General features: G+C 42.0%; 2 protein-coding genes across 2 annotated transcripts; one reads left to right on the top strand and one right to left on the bottom strand.

Annotated features, from left to right (window-relative positions):
* Nucleotides 1-896: 896 nt before the first annotated feature.
* LOC121584689 (phosphatidylinositol polyphosphate 5-phosphatase type IV-like) lies at nt 897-7,338 on the top strand. The gene is made up of 11 exons (XM_041900737.1): nt 897-1,032; nt 1,608-2,504; nt 3,442-3,565; nt 3,700-3,797; nt 4,046-4,170; nt 4,360-4,479; nt 4,837-4,944; nt 5,129-5,290; nt 5,455-5,570; nt 5,695-5,831; nt 6,018-7,338. The coding sequence occupies exons 2-11, from the start codon at nt 1,663-1,665 to the stop codon at nt 6,148-6,150; spliced, it is 1,965 nt and encodes a 654-aa protein (XP_041756671.1). The 5' UTR covers nt 897-1,032; nt 1,608-1,662; the 3' UTR covers nt 6,151-7,338.
* A 136-nt stretch (nt 7,339-7,474) lies between these two features.
* On the bottom strand, nt 7,475-16,989 carry LOC121584690 (mitochondrial-processing peptidase subunit alpha). The gene is made up of 13 exons (XM_041900738.1): nt 16,891-16,989; nt 11,799-12,001; nt 11,601-11,680; nt 11,352-11,434; nt 10,909-11,003; nt 10,644-10,744; nt 10,176-10,439; nt 9,992-10,084; nt 9,748-9,866; nt 9,571-9,661; nt 9,296-9,358; nt 9,015-9,159; nt 7,475-8,863 (listed from the first exon to the last, which is right to left on the bottom strand). The coding sequence occupies exons 1-13, from the start codon at nt 16,935-16,937 to the stop codon at nt 8,694-8,696; spliced, it is 1,554 nt and encodes a 517-aa protein (XP_041756672.1). The 5' UTR covers nt 16,938-16,989; the 3' UTR covers nt 7,475-8,693.
* Between the last annotated feature and the right edge of the window lie 1,832 nt (nt 16,990-18,821).

The raw sequence follows: 18,821 nt of genomic DNA on the forward strand, positions 1-18,821 counted from the left end.
AGAGAGCTTGCCCACCCACAGATAAAGCACTGTAATTCACTGGAGAACACTTCTGTGCAGCAGCATCATTGAATGAGAGCTAGTAAACATCTTAAACATGAGTGAACACAGGAACATAACAGTTATCAAACACCTCAGATAATTGTATGTGTATTTACTCTGGGTAAACAGTCTGGTTGACCATATGGTGAGAAATCATGGCCTCAACAGTCTGCAAACCTGCTCTCTTTACTTTACCCACTATTTCATTGTAATGAGATATGTGAATGTGTATAGATGTAAAAGTCAATAATTGAGTTAAATCAGATGTATTTCATATTTTATCGTGAATCAAGCAGTCACACATGATGCACTTACATAGCCCTATAAGGACACCTTCTGGTTAAAAGTGTGTGTGTGTGTGTGTGTGTGTGTGGGTCGAACAGACAGGCAAGTATATTTTGTTTTCCTTTATTGTAAATCATCACAGTTTATATGCCTAACTTACTAATAATGTAAGGAGGTACATAGAGGATGCATTACACACACTGTTTTGTGTGTGGCTGTGAGTCAGAACAGTTTCAGTATATTACACACAAAAAAAAGTACAATGTTTTTTTTTACGGCGGAATGCAGGCTTCAAGATTCTAAACAAAAATCACTGCTATATCCAGAATGTTCAAACTAAAACATGTTGAGAGCTTATCACAAGCTCTCAAAATCCAAGGCTTATACTCACTCTAACCCACTAACCTACACCTTCAAACCACCCCAAAATAGCTCACTAAACTAACGGGTAGGCCTATGATGATAGCCCTATTATTACCATAACTACCACTACTGCATTTGCAGTAGGGGGCGCTACAAGTATAATGCAAGCAGCATGTGTTTTCTCAGTAACAAAAACTGTTGTCAAGCGTTACTAAGGAAGTGGAAAGTTTGCTTAGCGTTCGGAGCTAACCAGCTAAGCTAAAGATAGCTAGCTAGCTACCTCAATAACGATGTATTCTCACAACCCTGCAATGGACGGAACTTGATTTTGCTTTCCCTCAGGTATCTAACGATAATCCTTTGATTAAATGAAGTGTCATGTCCAATACATTTGTCTTTCCCAGACTGCCACGTTCCTAGCTAGCTAGCGTTCTGCTGTCATAGGTTAGCATATTAGCTAGCACACAGCTAACGTTAGTTACGTTTCTCAAGCTAGATTGGACGCATAGTAAGTATTAGCTAGCTATCTTTGCTAGCAGAACCCATAGCATGTTAACGATGATGTAGATATCTAGTTAGTTAGCCATAAAAGTGATCAGCTGACGTTAGCTTAGCTAGCTAGTAAGTTTAGCACCCACTCAGTTAGCTAGCTGTCACTTCCAGGCAGTAACGATAATGAGCCAACCATATGTGCAGTTTACTAGCTAACTAACGTTAGTTAGTTAATCAAATCGTACCTAATGATGTAATACCTATCTTAACTTTATACCTTGTGTGAGATAAGTAACAGGGCAACATATGGAGTCTAGCTAGCTAATGTGAAGTATGAGCTATGGAATGTAATTGAGAAATCAAACATAATTAGAAATATTATCAATCAATTCTCAATAATAGGAGCTGAAGTAATTGTTTTCTAGATGATCTCCTTCTAAGCAAATGGAGTCCCCATGCACCTAGAAGGTGCAGCCTGGTATGAGGATGACTGAGAATGGGGAGGACAGCAGCCCCTCTCAGCCCTTTGGTGGAGTGTTACCTGGTGGAGCTCCTGGTGGGAAGGATCCAGGAGGAGGAAGCGGTGACGAGAGGCCAGTGAACCCCACTACAGAGGACAACAAAACCACCAAGCTCCTCAACGACACCCTGAAATTTCCTCAGGATGTACGAGACCAAAGCAGCAAGACTAGTCCCTACCAGCCCCGACCACCCCTGCTGCCAAAGCCCCCTGCACTGTTGAAGGGAGGGAACAGTGGTTCGGTGGAGGAGAAGGTGAGAAGCAGGAGGCTGAAGAACAGCCAGGAGAGTCTGACCAACCCAGCTGAGACCGGTTCCTCCACAGACTCTCTTAAGGAGGACTCGACAGTTACAGGTGTGTTCACCTTGAGCGGTGCTGCCACCTTGAGGAACGGACAGGGCACTGTCGTTGGACCCCAATCGGCTCCATCAGGGTCCCCCGTCTTCAGAGCTAGGGGCCAGAGCCTCTCAGAGTACGAGAGGGGGCCCCGCGACCACCACAGTGACCCTGCGGAGCAGCGGGTGAGGTCCTCCAAGGTACGCCTCTCTCCCTTACAGCCCTCGGGTCCACTTCCTGCTCTGGAGCAGAGCTTGGCTTCCGCATCCTTAAGGACGGCTAATCGGATTGACAGGGATTATGGCATTGTGCCGGGGAGAGCTGGGCCGGAGAGGCTGCACCTGCACAGGAACCTGAGCGACAGCCGGCTTCTAGATAACATGGTGTCAGACAATACCTCTGTCAACTCCATGAAGTCCACCTTCAGCGTGTTGAACCCCATCAGACCCAGGGATGTCAGGAACAGGTAGGGCCACAAGACTCTCATTCAGGATATCCTCTCCAGATTACTAACCAGATACATACTGCAGGAGCCTTCTCTACCTGTATTGGATAATTGACTCATACTGATATCAGAGTGCTATTAGAAGTCTTGATGGCTTTGAAACTGTATTAGATTAACACATTCTGGATGTAAATACAGTGTATATAGTATATATATATCTAAAATGAAGATAGCCAGGCTTCGGTAATATTCCATTGCCTTGATAACGTAATGCACCTCCTGTGATGTGGCACATGACATCCCATGATAAGAATTGATGTGGGCCTTGAGTTAAATAGGCCTATATTCTGCATGAAATACAGACCGCCATTTGAGCTATTGTAATCTATTGTGAACAGTCTCACAATCACCATCAGCTTTGAATCGTAACCAAGAAGACTATGCTGTAGGCTAAGGCTAATTATTACCATGGCACATCTGCAGTTAGAGCATTAGCATTGATGTGTGCTCTAGCAACACTGGCTGCAGCTCTGCTTTAATGAAGGCCTCAGAGGCTTATGCTATGTGTATGTAAGGTGAATCGGCATAGCTTTTGCCACCATTCAGGGAGCAAAGATGGGTCTCAGTACGCTACACGCGTCATGCCTCAACAAGGAGCTGTTAAAGGAATTGGGATTTATCTCAAATGTTTCAGTGTGCTATCAGCTATGGAAGAAGCTTAGCCTATGTTTCGAAATGTGATTCAGCGACCAATAATATGCAGCCTTGTTTAAATTGTGTGTGTGTGTGTGCATGGTACTGACATTTTATAATGTAGCCAACCAGACATTTTAAATGGGTTTGGTTCAAAGTAGGCAATACTATTTTTAGTTGGAGCAAGCAAGCAGGAAAAAACCTAGTGCTGCTATCTATACCTCCCGTTAATAGCCTAAGTGTTCATTTCCTCATTGTGTTCCAGGAGTTTTCTGGAGGGCAGTGTGCTGGGCAGTGGTGCCCTGCTGGGAGCTGAGGAGCTGGACCGCTACTTCCCAGAGAGAAGAGTTGGCATCTACATAGCCACATGGAACATGCAGGGAGAAAAGGTGGGGCTGCTCTTACTGTTTAACATTAGGCCTAGAGCTTGAATGTCTGTTTCTACACATATTCTACACTCACTCTTTGATAACGTGTGTCCTGGTATTCTGTAGGAAAATTACCGCTTCCGTATCCTTTTCAGGGACTTCCAAACAACCTAGACGATCTGTTGCTCCCGACGGACTCTGAATTTGCACAAGACTTTTACATCATCGGAGTCCAGGAGGGATGTCCAGACCGGTATGAGATGACTGTGTATGAGTGCATAAAAAAAATATATCAATGAAGTCTTCCGTACTTCCGTGGTCCTCTGTAGCTCAGCTGGTAGAGCACGGCGCCTGTAACGCCAAGGTAGTGGGTTCGATCCCCGGGACCACCCATACACAAAAAATGTATGCACGCATGACTGTAAGTCGCTTTGGATAAAAGCGTCTGCTAAATGGCATATTATTATTATTACTCTATGCTGATGTGTGTCTGTGTCACAGGAGGGAATGGGAGATCCGTCTTCAGGAGACTCTGGGGCCGTACTACGTCATGCTCTATGCAGCCTCCCACGGGGTTCTCTACCTCACTGTGTTTGTCAGGAGGGACCTCATTTGGTTCTGCTCAGGTCTGTCACAAGATTAATCAGTCCTTTACCATCAACAAATCTCTGAATGTTGTCTCTTATTGAAATGTTGTAAGAGAGGCAATGTTATAAGGTGATCTCTGGCTACCTACTGCATATTTTATGTGTATAGTACATTATGTGATTTGGTCCCTCTCTGTACCCTGTAATTATCGGATCTCCTCCTAACAGAAGTGGAGCACGCCACGGTCACAACACGCATCATGTCTCAGATCAAAACCAAAGGAGCCTTGGGGATCGGCTTCACCTTCTTTGGCACTTCCTTCCTCTTCATCACCTCCCATTTTACCTGTGAGTGACACCTCTGTTGTTCAGGAAGTGATGTCAATACATGACATTAATGTAAACAGGAAGTGGAAAGCCTTTGGATACAGTCTCACTACTAACTAGGGGTGTATTCATTATACCGATTCTGTTCCAAAATGTTTTGTCTGTTGCAAAATATTTTACAACAGAACCCGTTTACTCCAAATGGAAAACGTTTTGCAACTAAAACAAGTTTTTGTTGGACAAATTCGGGTAGGTCCCTCCCAGTTTCATTCTGTTTGCTCTGTTTACTTCCGTTTGGTTTTTAAAATATAAACGGTTTCCATTGTAAGACGTAATGAGTACACCCTTGGTCATTTAATACATGTCCTTATGTTCCAGCTGGAGATTCCAAAGTGTACGAGAGGATTCTGGACTACAACAAAATCATTGAAGCACTTGCTCTTCCTAATGGTCTTCCAGACACCAACCCTTACCGCTCCACATCCTGTAAGTTCTCCTAAAGACAAGAGTTGTTCATTGCAGTATTACTTTTATATTGCAGTACTGCTGTTACATCTAGAAGAGCATGCTTATTGTGTGAAGAGAAATGCTGGTATTTCCTTCATGCAACAAGTACTGAATTAAAACACCAGTGTAAATGTACTGATCATTTCTGTTTCATGTCTTTCAGCGGATGTGACAACACGGTTTGATGAGGTTTTCTGGTTTGGGGACTTTAACTTCCGTCTGAGTAAAGATCGTGTGGGGGTAGAGGCCATTCTAAACCAGAACCAGGGTGTGGACATGGGCCCTCTGCTCCACCATGACCAACTCTCCAAGGAAATGAAGGATGGTACGTCTACATGGAAGAACACAATATTAACTCTAAGAACCAGACAAGTTTAGGAGAATATTACATGTATTAGATTGGTAACAATACATTTTGAGATATCATTCACATACTCACTGTGACAGATATTTCAAAATATAATACAAATGTATTATGCTCTGTTCTAGGTTCCATCTTTAAAGGCTTTCAGGAAGCACCAATTCAGTTCCTCCCCACCTACAAATATGATGTCGGCTGTGACATGTACGACACCACCTCCAAGCAGAGAACTCCGTCATACACAGTACGTGTCAGCATCAAGTCACACCCTGTGCCATTCATACAAGCAAGCCTCTTTTTTTAAATGATGGTTTGTTTTAAACACACAAAATAAAATGTATGTTTTACTGTTCCTCTGTGTGCTATAGGACAGAATACTGTTCAGGAACAGGCAGGTAGATGACATCAAAGTGATAAAGTACACCAGCTGTTCAACGATAAAGACGTCAGACCACCGGCCTGTCATCGGCATGTTCCAGGTCAAACTGCGTCCCGGGAGAGACAAGTAAGTCCCACCCCTTCCTCTCTTAGCTGTTGCAGCAGCAAGCCTTTTGTAGCTCTCATGTACACTGTAGTAAAATTATTAGTAGTAATAGGTGTCCAAAAGTGCAGTCAACTAAAATCTGAGTTAATCTAGAACAGTTTGTTAACCCTGACTTTTATTTGTTGTTCTGTCTGTTGTGTTTCCCAGTATTCCTCTGGGTGCCGGCCATTTTGATAGGAGTCTGTACCTGGAGGGCATCAGGAGGAGGATCACCAGAGAGCTGAAGAAGAGAGAAGCCATGAAGAACCAGGGCAGCAGCACCATCTGCTCCATCTCCTGAACCTGGACCGGACTTGACCTCCCTCCAGAATCACTCTGACCCAGCCATGAGGGACCAAAGGGAACCAGTCTTTTGTTGCCACTTCCAGCCCAGTCTGTGTGAGGGTCATGGAAGTCACGTAAACTGATCTGTGAGCGCCCCCTACTGAGAGCTGTTGGAACTGTCACTCGTGGTTTATGGGGGGCTGAGGTGGTAGCTGTGGGGCTGTTCTCGAGGGCAGGGACCTTGAGTTACAGACAGACGGTTGCCAGCCTGCAGACTCAGCAGTTAACTGGTGTATTTATACAGCCCTTCCACAAACAAGACTGAGCTGGGGAACGTGCCATTGAAGATGACCTTTTAGTCAGTCAGTCACATCTCCATCCTTGTGCACTGGCTGGCTGAAGCTAATGCTTTGTGTATACTGTACCTAATCATTATTTTCTAATTGTTTTATTTTGTACATTTATTTAACAAGCCAGGTTGATATGGACTATATGTAATGTCACCTTTTTTTACTTGGTGTAACAGTATTCAAAGGCCTTGTAAATGCATTTCCATCAAACAGCTCTTACTTTCGGTTGATATACCAAAGCTCAATTCACTCAAAAACGTTTGGGTTTTTCGTGGATTTACTCCAAAAAAAACTAACCCATGTGATTTCACAGAAATTGACTTGTTATTCGTATCAACTTTAAAAGAAATGCCAGTTATTGTGGTGTTGCTTGACGCAAATGCATTCCCTGCAAGTACGGTACTTATTGAAATAACGTAATACATGGTCTCTTTTCTGGCATTGTAGAATACCAGATGTATGAATAATACCTTTCAAATATTTAACTTATTTACATATTGTATATCTCACATAATGGATACAGAATCATCTTTTGCAATGGTGATGTTGATCATGTTGGAGGGGTTTGTTAGACCATACTCTGGTTCATTGCCTTAATGTCATGTCTTGACTAAATGAAATACACTCATGTAACTTATTCAAAAATTACTTTCCGTACTGTATTGTGCTAACGAGGGGAAGATAATTCATTTTGTTCTTGCATGAAGATCAATTGTTCTGGTGTAATGGTGAATCATGAGTTGTCATTACACACTCATGGCAAGTGCCTGTGATTTCCTCAGGACTCTATATCTGTGCATCTTTTTTAACATGCTTTGTGATGTAACATCACATAAAAAGATGTTTGGAATATTTCTTATTGGTTTGTTTTATTTCAAAATGTTTGCTTTTGTCATCTGAAGTGGACATTGAATATCCCTCAAAGACAGAGTATCAACTGCAGAACTTAAATCTGTTTATACACACTCATTGGCAGTCTAAACATAAGACTTATTTTATGGCAATAATTACATTTATTTACCAGAAACAAACCTCCAATTGGGCTGAATACAGATACACATATTGGTCTTCACATTCAATAGGCTCACTTTCTCTCTAGGACACATAAATCTTGGTTTGAAATAAAATGGTGGCAGTATTCTGATATGAAGTGTCTTGATTAAACACACAGAAAGTGAAAATGTAGACATACCATTCCTCTATTTAGCTATTTAGTTTTGCAACAGAGAAACAAATGTTCAGATTTCTCTGGCACCTGAGTGGATATCAGCACACACATCCAGTACTACTTACATACAGAGGTCAAAACAGTGTTGGAATGGGTTGAATGAAAGAATGGAGCTCAGGCAGAACACTGAGAATACTAAAACTAACTACACAGCATAGTACAGTATTATCTTTTTCAGTCTGGTCAAGTGGAGATCAATGTGCATCTATCTACAAGAAACACACATGATTGGTGACACAAATCCAAACATTGCCCAATGTTATTTTACTATCTCCTGTGCAGTAGAGGTGACCAACTCCGCTATGTGTGTGAGAAGGGACATTGACAGAAGTGCTAGCAGTTAGTCGGAAGAGTCTCTTACAGTTTTCAGTCACCCTCTGCTGAAGATGACAAGGCCTTGGGTGAGACTTCAGCCTGTTAAATCTGATAAAAGTGTATGTAACATTGAAGGAAGTACCTGTATCAACTGTACAAACAGTGTAGTAGGACATTGCCAGGCCTGTTTGCTTTCCTACAGAAGGCTAGAGAACAGAATCACGACCCCTTATTACATCAAGGTCATTTGTAGGTCACCCTGCAGATCAAGCAATGCAACTCTCGAGCTATATTCACCCACATTCATTCAAACATACTTGGGATTAAACCCAAAAGCATGCCAACTGTCCCAGCCAACGTGGGTCAGGTAGGATCCTGAACAACAGGAAATTAAACTTCCCTCTGGCAAGAAAATGTAGACTCTCCAAATGCACAGAGAGGTATTTCCTAACCGAATAAAATGTAATTTGGAAGTCGCACTGGATAAGAGCGTCTGCTAAATGACGTAAATGTAGTTAAAATCACCACTTTCTCAACTTTCTTTTGCAGTTGAGGTCCAAACATTAGTCCTCTCCCAGAGCTTAGCACAGCTCTATTGAGAGAACACTAGTGTAGACCAGTGTCCAGTATGTACAGTGATGCCTGAGTAAACAAACACAGGGGGGTCTATCGGAAGAGGCGGTACATGCGAGGCAGGCGTCCATCCTTGCTGGACAGGGCAGCTTGGATGTGCTCATAGGAGGGCACCTCTGTCAGGTCTCCTAGCGCTGCTACTGCTGGCTTGCTGCACAGCATCTTGGTTGTGACCCTCTTGATGTCACTCACTGTAACGTTACCTGGAAAGAGTGAAAAGTCCTCATACAGAACTACTGATTTGCCATGACAGTTATGATTAGTCTACTCCCTGAAGATTGTTTTGACAAATGTTTCATTCTGGGCTTGCTGATATCAATATCCACTATTATGATCCAGGGCACTAGTACTCACTGATGAGGTCACACAGCTCGTGTGGCAGCTTCCTCTTCCCTGTGGCTAGAACCTGTCGGCCGACATCCTCAAAGATAACTGGCCGTGACTCCAGGTTCATCATCAGCATGGACTTGAGCTGTGTTTTCGCTCTCTCCAACTCCATCTGAGCACAGAAAGAGAGATGCAAAGTTTTGAAGTTCAAAGAAAGAGTTTAAAGTTCAGAAAGTTTTGTCCATTTAAAATAGGTCATTGTCGCTTTGTGACATCCTTTCCCCTCCCAGGCTAATGGCCAGCCTTACCTCTCCTGCTGTCTCAGCCATCTGAATAAACTCTCTGGTTATAATCTCCACCATTTCCCGAACCTTGACAAAGCAAGATGTTGTAATCAACAACTTTGGAATGGCAGCAGCACTTTCACAACTTCAGAGAACACACATACAAAGTAAAACAATAGTTTTCTTTTGAACAGTTCTCCTGATGTTATTCTCCAAGCATATGGCAGCTTTGTATTAGCCCTTCATCTACATCGTAAAGTCCTGCCTTTGCATGCCTCTCCCAAATCCCCTCGCTCTACCTGTCTAGGGTCTGCGCTGGCATGGATACACAGCAGGCCAGTGTCCTCATAACTGTGATGGTATGAGGTGGCATTGTACATCCAATGATGCCTGTAGAAAAAAAAATGAACAGAATCCACAAAATAATACAATCTTAAGTACTTTAATTAGAATTGTGAATGTTGCATCATGCTTACCTGTTGAGAACGTTCAGGTAAAGTCTAGTGAACATGCCTTTCCCAGGACCCCCCGCTGAGAAGGACCCGCCTCCACCCATCATCATGTTGAGGACAGCAAAAGGGATAAAGTCGTCCTCCTGTAACACAAAACATGCATATATTATACATAGAATATCCAGCTACAGGATAGCATAGAGTCTGCGACAGTTCAACCAAGTGGGCGGGAGATCCTCTACACCAACCAATCAACGTGGGCACCCACCAGGAAGGAGCAGCTCTCCAGGCCAATCATGATGTGTGTGAGCTCAGGGATGGGGGTGGGGCCAAGGCTCACATCTGACATGTCCTTATCCATCTGAGGATCAAAACAAAGATTTTCATTCTGATTTAGTAAAGAAAATATAAATAAAGGAAAAAGTAAGCAAAGGGTAAAATACTGCTCTTACCCTTACGATTCCACCAGTGTACTGTGCCACAGACAGGTCGACGTTGGTAGGCGTACTGGCTCCCCATACTGGCTTTACATTCAGCAGATATTTCCTGGCACAGGCCACCAGTTGTTCATGTTCGATGCCCACTCCGGCTAGCACCATACGCTCTGGACAGTAGTAGCTCCGCAGGTACGTGTGTAGCAGCTTCTTGTCGATCTTCTCCACGCTCTCTACTGGGCAGAAGCGAGGCAACCCAACGGTGTTCCCCCGATATGCTGCCTAGTTCACAGAGTAAGTGTTGCGAAACATTATGTATTGTCATAGAAATATGTGTCGACAAATGGTGCAATTGATTATCTATGCGCACTGCAGAGAGGTGGGCCAAAGTCGATTAGAAATGGTGCTACAATAGATTTCATGCAGCTCAAGAGTGTTGTAATTGTCTGTCACTTAAAGAGTGGATCAACCAGTAGCATGACTCACTGCATGGATCATCTCTGTCAGTAAAGGTTCAGGGTCAGGCCTCATGTTCAGATCCTCCAGCTCAAAGCGCATGGCCATCCTAGTCATCTCAATCTCCTCATCTAGTAACCCAAAGCAGAGCCATCCCTGATGAAAATATACTCCCACAAAAACGTTTAACAGTCTGTTACTTTGTAGACAATTAAATTAAGTCAACATTTTCCCTAGTCATTAAGGGAAGCATCATTAAACATGATGAAAGATCTGTCACTCAGTATTGACTCACCTAGTAGGCGTGGCTGCAATACAGCGTCAGAGAGCAGGCTGACTACAGTGTCCAGTCCCTTCACCTCGGCAGAGACTGCATACATGGTGGTGTCTCTGTGAATAGAACCTTAGACATCATTCAAACTGACTGAATATCTTCATCCCCTTCCACAAAGCAGTACTGTATAATTTATACACGCCAACTACGTACTGTATCTACAACATCAAAAGTCCCCTGTAGCTTGCAACGCCAGGGTTGTGGGTTCGTTTCCCACGGGGGGCCAGTATGGAAATGTATGCACTCACTAACTGTAAGTCGCGCTGGATAAGAGCGTCTGCTAAATGACTACAATGTAAATGTAAAAGGGATAAAGAGCACCATGACTCGACACTAGACCTTTCCATCAGTCAGAGAGAAAACATACTGTGCCTGATCATTAAAGCCAAATCAATTATTCATACCTGGATGTTTGGCAGTCACAGATCCCTCCATGTTTTTCAAGTGTGAGAAGAATTTCATCTTTACTGCCATACTGAGCTGTGGACTGAAGATGCAGAGGGTATTGTCATAATTTTCCATAAACAAAAATATAGCAAGCAATTTGCTTATGCTACAAAAGTGACAACATAGTGAGAGGCAAAAACGGTGCAACATCTCTTGTACAAGGTGTTTGTTGACTAGCAAGATGTCTCAAAACAGGTGACACTTACAGAAAAGGCAAGTTTCTCAAAAAAGTGTGCAATTCCACTGGGGTATTTTGTCTCATGCCTAGAGCCTGAATTTACTAAAACTGGAAGGAGAGAGAAATCAAATCAATATTCAGTCATACTTTGATTATGCAGCAAGAGACGGTCTGAAATAGAATGATAAAGAAAGATCAGCTCTATTCAAATTCTGTAGCAACTTACTTCCAACCGTGCAGAACTGACCAAACTTGTTTTGAGATGCTACTTTAAGGCCATTTTCCAAAGTAGTGATTTTAGTCTCGCATTGTTCATGCCCATCCACTGCTGCAAACACTGGTTTGGGGATCCCTGGTAACGGTGCAGAGAGTGAGATATTTGGATATCCACTGCCACTGCTGTACTTTCTATATGCTGCAATTCCAAACCTGTAAATGCAAAGATGTAGGTTAGTTTATGGATTGCTGCAATCAACAACAGCATGTCTTTACAGGTGAACTTAACTCTCATAAATGAGTACCAGATTCACCTGCCAACATGTTATAGCTATCACCAAATGCCAACCACTGATGATACCAAAGTGTGCTTGTCCAGAAATCCAAGTTGCCAGTGTACGCTAACGTTAGGGACGTTGAACGTTCAGGCTACTGCACAGACTATGGAGGCTTTAGTCTAGAGCAGGGTTTCCCAAACTCGGTCCTGGCCATCCCCCCGGGTGCATGTGTTGGTTTTTGACCTAGCACTACACAGCTGATTCAAATAATCAAAGCTTGATGATGAGTTGATTATTTTAATCAGCTGTGTAGTGCTAGGGCAAAACGTGCACCCAGGGGGGAGGGGCCCAGGACAGAGTTTGGGAAACCCTGGTCTAGAGTACCCGGTTAAATTGTGTTTGAGAGCATTTTTAAACTCTCTAAATGGTTAAATGGGTGAGAAATAGGTGTAATTGTTGCAATAGCTTGTGAGTGGGAAGCATATACTATCATCCTAAATTGACATGTTGAATTATTTTGTCATATTACATTTTTATATTGCTCTAATTTCCCTTATGTGGACAGTACGTGTTACCTTACACAAGCTTGCATTTTCACCACATAAATTGAGTGGAATTACACATACTTTTACCTCAGATTAGTGATGATGTTATAGAAGTTTATAGTTATTAAGATAGTACTAAATCGATTGCTTTAAACAGAGTAATATCTTTGGTTTGGTACCGTTGATTTTATCATACACGCCTTTCCGTCGCAGGACTTTGAGAAATCGAGGGGCTCTCTTTATAAAAGTCGCTGGCCACAAACAAATTCACGGATTTGACAGTCATGGTATCACTCCCTCTGCAACTGGATCCTGGACTTCCTGACGGGCCGCCCCCAGGTGGTGATACCATGCTGACCCTCAACGCAGGGGCCACTCAGGGGTGCGTGCTTAGTCCCCTCCTGTACTCCCTGTTCACCCACGACTGCGTGGCCACGCACGACTCCAACACCATCATTAAGTTTGCTGACCACACAACAGTGGTAGGCCTGATCACCGACGACGATGAGACAGCATATAGAGAGGTGGTCAGAGACCTGGCAGTGTGGTGCCAGGTCAACAACCTCTACCTCGACGTCAGCAAGACAAAGGAGCTCATCATGGACTACAGGAAACGGAGGGCCGAGCACTTCCACATTCACATCAACGGAGCTGTAGTGGAGCGGGTTGAGAGCTTCAAGTTTCTCTGTGTCCGCATCACTAAGGATCGATCATGGTCCACACACACCAACACAGTCATGAAGAGGGCACGACAATGCCTCTTCCCCCAACGGAAGCTGAAAATATTTGGGATGGGCCTTCAGATCCTCAAAAAGTTATACAGGTGCACCATTGAGAGCATCTTGACTGGCTGCATCACCGCTTGGTATGGCAACTGCTTGGCATCTGACCGCAAGGCGCTACAGAGGGTAGTGCGTACGGCCCAGTACATCACTGGGGCCGAGCTCCCTGCCATCCAGGACCCCTATATCAGGCAGTGTCAAATGAAGGCCCTAAGAATTGTCAAAGACTCCAGCCACCCAAGTCATAGACTGTTCTCTCTGCTAACGTACAGCAAGCGGTACCAATGCACCAAGTCTGGAACCAACAGGACCCTGAACAGCTTCTACCCCCAAGCCATAAGACTGCTAAATAATTTGTTAAATAGTTAACCAAATAGCTACACAGACTATCTGCATTGACCATTTTTGCACTAACTTTGACTAATCTCATATGCTGGTGATTCTATTTATTTTCTCTCCTGTTGCCTAGTCACTCTATTCCTAGTTATATTAACATACAGCGCCTTCAGAAAGTATTCACACCCCTTGACTTTACCCACATTGTTGTGTTACAGCCTGAATTTTAAATTAATTACATTGAGATTTGTCATCACTAGCCTAAACACAATACCCCATAATGTCAAAGTGGAATTGTGTTTTTGGAAATGTTTCCAAATTGATTAAAAATAAAAAGCTGAAATGTCTTCAGTCAATAAGTATTCACATAATAAGTTGCATGGACTCACTGTGTGCAAAAGTGTTTAACATGATTTTTTAATGACTACCTCATCGCTGTACCTCAGACATACAATTATCTGTAAGGTCCCTCAGTCAAGCAGTGAATTTCAAACAGATTCAACCACATAGACCAGGGAGGTTTTCCAATGCCTCGATAAAAAGGGCACCTACTGGTAGGGGTAAAAAAAAAAAGCAGACATTGAATATCCCTTTGAGCATAGTGAAGTTATTAATTACACTTTGGATGGTGTATCAATAGTCACTACAAAGATACAGCAGGAGTCCTTCCTAACTCAGTTGCCGGAGAGGAAGGAAACCGCTCAGGGATTTCACCATGAAAGTCATCATTGACCTAAAACAGTTACAGAGTTTGTTTAATGGCTGTGATAGGAGAAAGCAGAGGATGGATCAACATGTAGTTACTCAACAATACTAACCTAATTGACAGAGTGAAAAGAAGGAAGCCTGTACGGAATAAAAATATTACAAAACGTGAATCCTTTTTCCAACAAGGCACTAAAGTAATACTGAAAGATAAAACAAATACAAAAATACTGGAAAAAATGTGGCAAAGCAATTAACTTTTTGTCCTGAATAAAAAAAGTGTTGTTTATGTGACTTCTAAAAAATCAATTTAAATTGCAGGTTGTAATGCAACAAAATAGGAAAAATGCCAAGGGGGATGAATACTTTTGCAAGGCACTGTACTTAAGTTCTACTTAAGTAGTTTTTTGGGGTATCTGTACTTAACTTTACTATTTATATTTTTGACAACTTTCACTTTCACTACATTCCTAAAGAAAATAATGTACTTTTTACTCCATAGATTTTGAATGCTTAGCAGGACAGGAAAATGGTCCAATTCAAAATAGGAAAAATGCCAAGGGGGATGAATACTTTTGCAAGGCACTGTAAATCTGCTTGAAAATCTATGGCAAGACCTGAAAATGGTTGTCTAGCAATGATCAACAACCAATTTGACAGAGCTTGAAGAATTGTTTTAAGAATAAATGTTGCACAATCCAGACGTGGAAAGCTCTTAGAGACTTACCCAGAAAGACTCACAGCTGTAATCACTGACAAAGGTGATTCTAACATGTATTGACTTAGGGGGTTGAATACTCATCAAATCAAAGATAGTGTTTCATTTTTCATAAATTCTTTGCAAATGTTAGAATTTTTATTCCACTTTGACATTAAGAGTATTTTGTGTTGACAATAAATTACAAAAAATGTGAATAATTTCTGAAGGCACTGTATCTACCTTAAATACCTCGTACCCCTGCACATCGACTCGGTACTGGTACCCGTATAGCCAGGATATAGTTACTCATTGTGCAATTAATATCATGTGTTATTCCTTTTCTATTGTTTCTCCATTTTCTTTCTCTGCATTGTTGGGAAGGGCATTTCACTGTTAGTTGTTGTTTACTAAGCATTTGATCAAATGAAAGCCAACCTGTCACTATGTAGAACTACCAGTAAGATGATGATTCGTTTAAATTATCCTGTCCAAAAAGTGTTGCTTTAACTTTTTCGTATTGGCCATCTACTGTAAACATTGTGGCACAAGGATGAATTGATAAATGTCTACTAAACTTCATTAGCATACGCTGTTATTCAGAGCGACTCACAGGAACAATTAGGGTTAAGTGCCTTGGTCAAGGGGATCTGAACCAGCAACCTTTTGGTTACTGGCCCAAGGCTCTTAACCGCTAGGCTACCTACTACATGGGCTCAACGATCAACACGTATGTTAGTATTCCCAACTTTGTTGTGGTTTGTCTTTTAGTAGAGCGTAAATGGTACATGTTGCCGCTGTTATTGTCCCAGTTCCATTGATTTCTTTAGAATATCGATGTGAGGGATTAATTTGCGCAAGCTATTGATTACAGTACAACAAGCTAATCAATTCCAGTTTAGAGTGCCCGCCTGGTAAATGTTGTGTGTAGTTTATATGGTACTAATTTAGCAAAATGTAAGTAATCTGAAAACAAGTGTGACACGTGTGTCGGGAGTATTTTTTTGTTTAGTCTTCAAAATATCACAACCTATTTCAGCATGTTGAACATGAATTTTGACATTTAAAACCGGTGTTTTGACACTGGGCTATAAATCTAAAATAGATGACAACAGGAAGCAGTAACATTATCAAATCAAAGTTTAATGGTCGCGTACACAGTTTAGCAGATGTTATAGCGGCGGCAACGAAATGTTTATGTTACTAGCTAGCGCCTAACAATGCAGTAAAATGTCAACAAATACACAAATAATACAAAATAAAATCCAAGTCATTTTCAATTTATGTTTTAAGAATATAAATGATAATTAACATTATTTTCCAACAGGATTCTACTTAATCACGTAAAAACTACTGAATGAGCCCAAAAACGTGCTTAGATTTTTTGATTAATTGATATACATTTAACTGACATCGTTAAAATACGTCTGTCTTGCCTACTTAGTGCTAACGTTAGCTAGCTAGCTAGAGGAAATCACAACTGCGCTGGCATGCATATAACGTTACTGTCAATAATGCTATTCGGTTTGAGCCGACTATATATAAAAAAAATATATAGCTTTCTACAACATTGTTTTGTTTGACTTTGACTGTCCTTAGCTCCAAGACGAGCTACGCTAGCTTGTTTGCAGGCTAGTTTGACAGCTAGCTAGCTAGGCTACGGTTGGCCAGCTAGCTGATCACGAATAAGTACATATATATTTCAGTAAAGTCAGTGCAATCACAGAGGCAACTGTTTTAAGATTAACGTGAAAATTACCTCTGAAAACGGCCCCAAGTTCTACACTTCGACATGTGCGTCGCCATATTGAATTATCTGAGACCACTAATTCACCCGGATAATACTGCAAAACACTTCCTCTGTCGACTGTTGCCTAGTAACGTCAAACCAATGTCCAACCATAGATACTTTTGAGGAGATGGGAAACTCGTATTAACACCCGTTGCCCATGCTACGTCAATGCGCCGCGCGGTTCATTCTGGGCAATTCTGGGACAAGGCGAGCTCTCCTTCAAGGAGTGAATGGGAGTCAATTGGGCGCTAGCTCAAAACTCCAACATTAGCATGAATTTCGTCAACAAGAAGTACAAAATTACAAATATTTTCCAAGATGTGAGATCATTAACGTGCTCTCTGTAATATTGTATACCTTGGAATTGTGATATTACGTAATTTCGAGGAAAATAGGCACGTTTCTAGACTCATATGCCGCATTCAAAACAACTGGGAACTCGGAAATCTCCGACTTCCGACCGTTCAGAACAACTGGGAACTCGGAAAAAATGAGCTCCGACTGGGAAAAATCAATTTAAAAGATCACCCAACTCGGAATTCCAACTCTTTCTAGAGCTTCGACTTTCCGACCTGAAAATCACTGACATCATGATTTGACCTCATATTTGTCCGAGTTCCCAGTTGTTTTGAACAAGGCAATACCCTGACATTGAGAAGGGATTGCTTAGTTTAGCAACTGCATGACGCATCATGACATCGTGAACGCAATTGGTCAACAGTCTGCTGGGTGGGGCGTTATAGACCCTTTTCCAGTACATGACACACTGACTCTTGGCGGCAGTAAGAAAGGCATCTCTGCCCATTCAACATAGCCTATATTTACGTTTTTATTACTTCTAAACAAAATAATTTTTTTGCGTTCTCATGAGCTTACAATGTTTTGATTCTTGCTTGAACAGCTGCTAAGATTATATTTGGTTGTGATCTGTGTAAAATAACTATTTTGGATGCAGCAGTTGTTAGCAAGAATGCTAACGCTCATTGATATAGGCTGTAGCAAAAGCAAGCCAAAGAGCCATTTTACTGGTTGAAGTTGAAGTGTAATGCAGTTGATTTGCGATGATGACACAAACATTATATTAAGCAGGACATTCATATGAGCCTTAAAATCCAATTATAATCAAAAAGTAGTGTGAAAGAACTCATAAACAACATGTACAGTGGGGAAAAAAAGTATTTAGTCAGCCACCAATTGTGCAAGTTCTCCCACTTAAAAAGATGAGAGAGGCCTGTAATTTTCATCATAGGTACACGTGAACTATGACAAACAAATTGAGAATTTTTTTTCCAGAAAATCACATTGTAGGATTTTTAATGAATTTATTTGCAAATTATGGTGGAAAATAAGTATTTGGTCACCTACAAACAAGCAAGATTTCTGGCTCTCACGGACCTGTAACTTCTTGTTTAAGAGGCTCCTCTGTCCCCCACTCGTTACCTGTATTAATGGCACCTGTTTGAACTTGTTATCAGTATAAAAGACACCTGTCCACAACCTCAAACAGTCACACTCCAAACTCCACTATGGCCAAGACCAAAGAGCTGTCAAAGGACACCAGAAACAAAATTGTAGACCTGCACCAGGCTGGGAAGACTGAATCTGCAATAGGTAAGCAGCTTGGTTTGAAGAAATCAACTGTTGGAGCAATTATTAGGAAATGGAAGACATACAAGACCACTGATAATCTCCCTCGATCTGGGGCTCCACGCAAGATCTCACCCTGTGGGGTCAAAATGATCACAAGAACGGTGAGCAAAAATCCCAGAACAACACGGGGGGACCTAGTGAATGTCCTGCAGAGAGCTGGAACCAAAGTAACAAAGCCTACCATCAGTAACACACTATGCCGCCAGGGACTCAAATCCTGCAGTGCAAGACGTGTCCCCCTGCTTAAG

The sequence above is a fragment of the Coregonus clupeaformis genome, chromosome 16 (genome assembly GCF_020615455.1).
Source record: "Coregonus clupeaformis isolate EN_2021a chromosome 16, ASM2061545v1, whole genome shotgun sequence".
NCBI lineage: Eukaryota > Metazoa > Chordata > Actinopteri > Salmoniformes > Salmonidae > Coregonus > Coregonus clupeaformis.

Bases quoted from the DNA above. Each gene is read 5' to 3' on its own strand.
- LOC121584689 (XM_041900737.1), top strand. From the start codon at position 1,663: ATGAGGATGACTGAGAATGGGGAGGACAGCAGCCCCTCTCAGCCCTTT. The intron at 2,505-3,441 runs GTAGGGCCACAA...ATTGTGTTCCAG, and splicing joins CCCAGGGATGTCAGGAACAG to GAGTTTTCTGGAGGGCAGTG. The intron at 3,566-3,699 runs GTGGGGCTGCTC...TATCCTTTTCAG, and splicing joins GGAACATGCAGGGAGAAAAG to GGACTTCCAAACAACCTAGA.
- LOC121584690 (XM_041900738.1), bottom strand. From the start codon at position 16,937: ATGGCGACGCACATGTCGAAGTGTAGAACTTGGGGCCGTTTTCAGAG. The intron at 11,004-11,351 runs GTATGAATAATT...TTCTATTCACAG, and splicing joins TGTGACTGCCAAACATCCAG to AGACACCACCATGTATGCAG. The intron at 10,440-10,643 runs GTGAGTCATGCT...TCTGTGAACTAG, and splicing joins TGACAGAGATGATCCATGCA to GCAGCATATCGGGGGAACAC.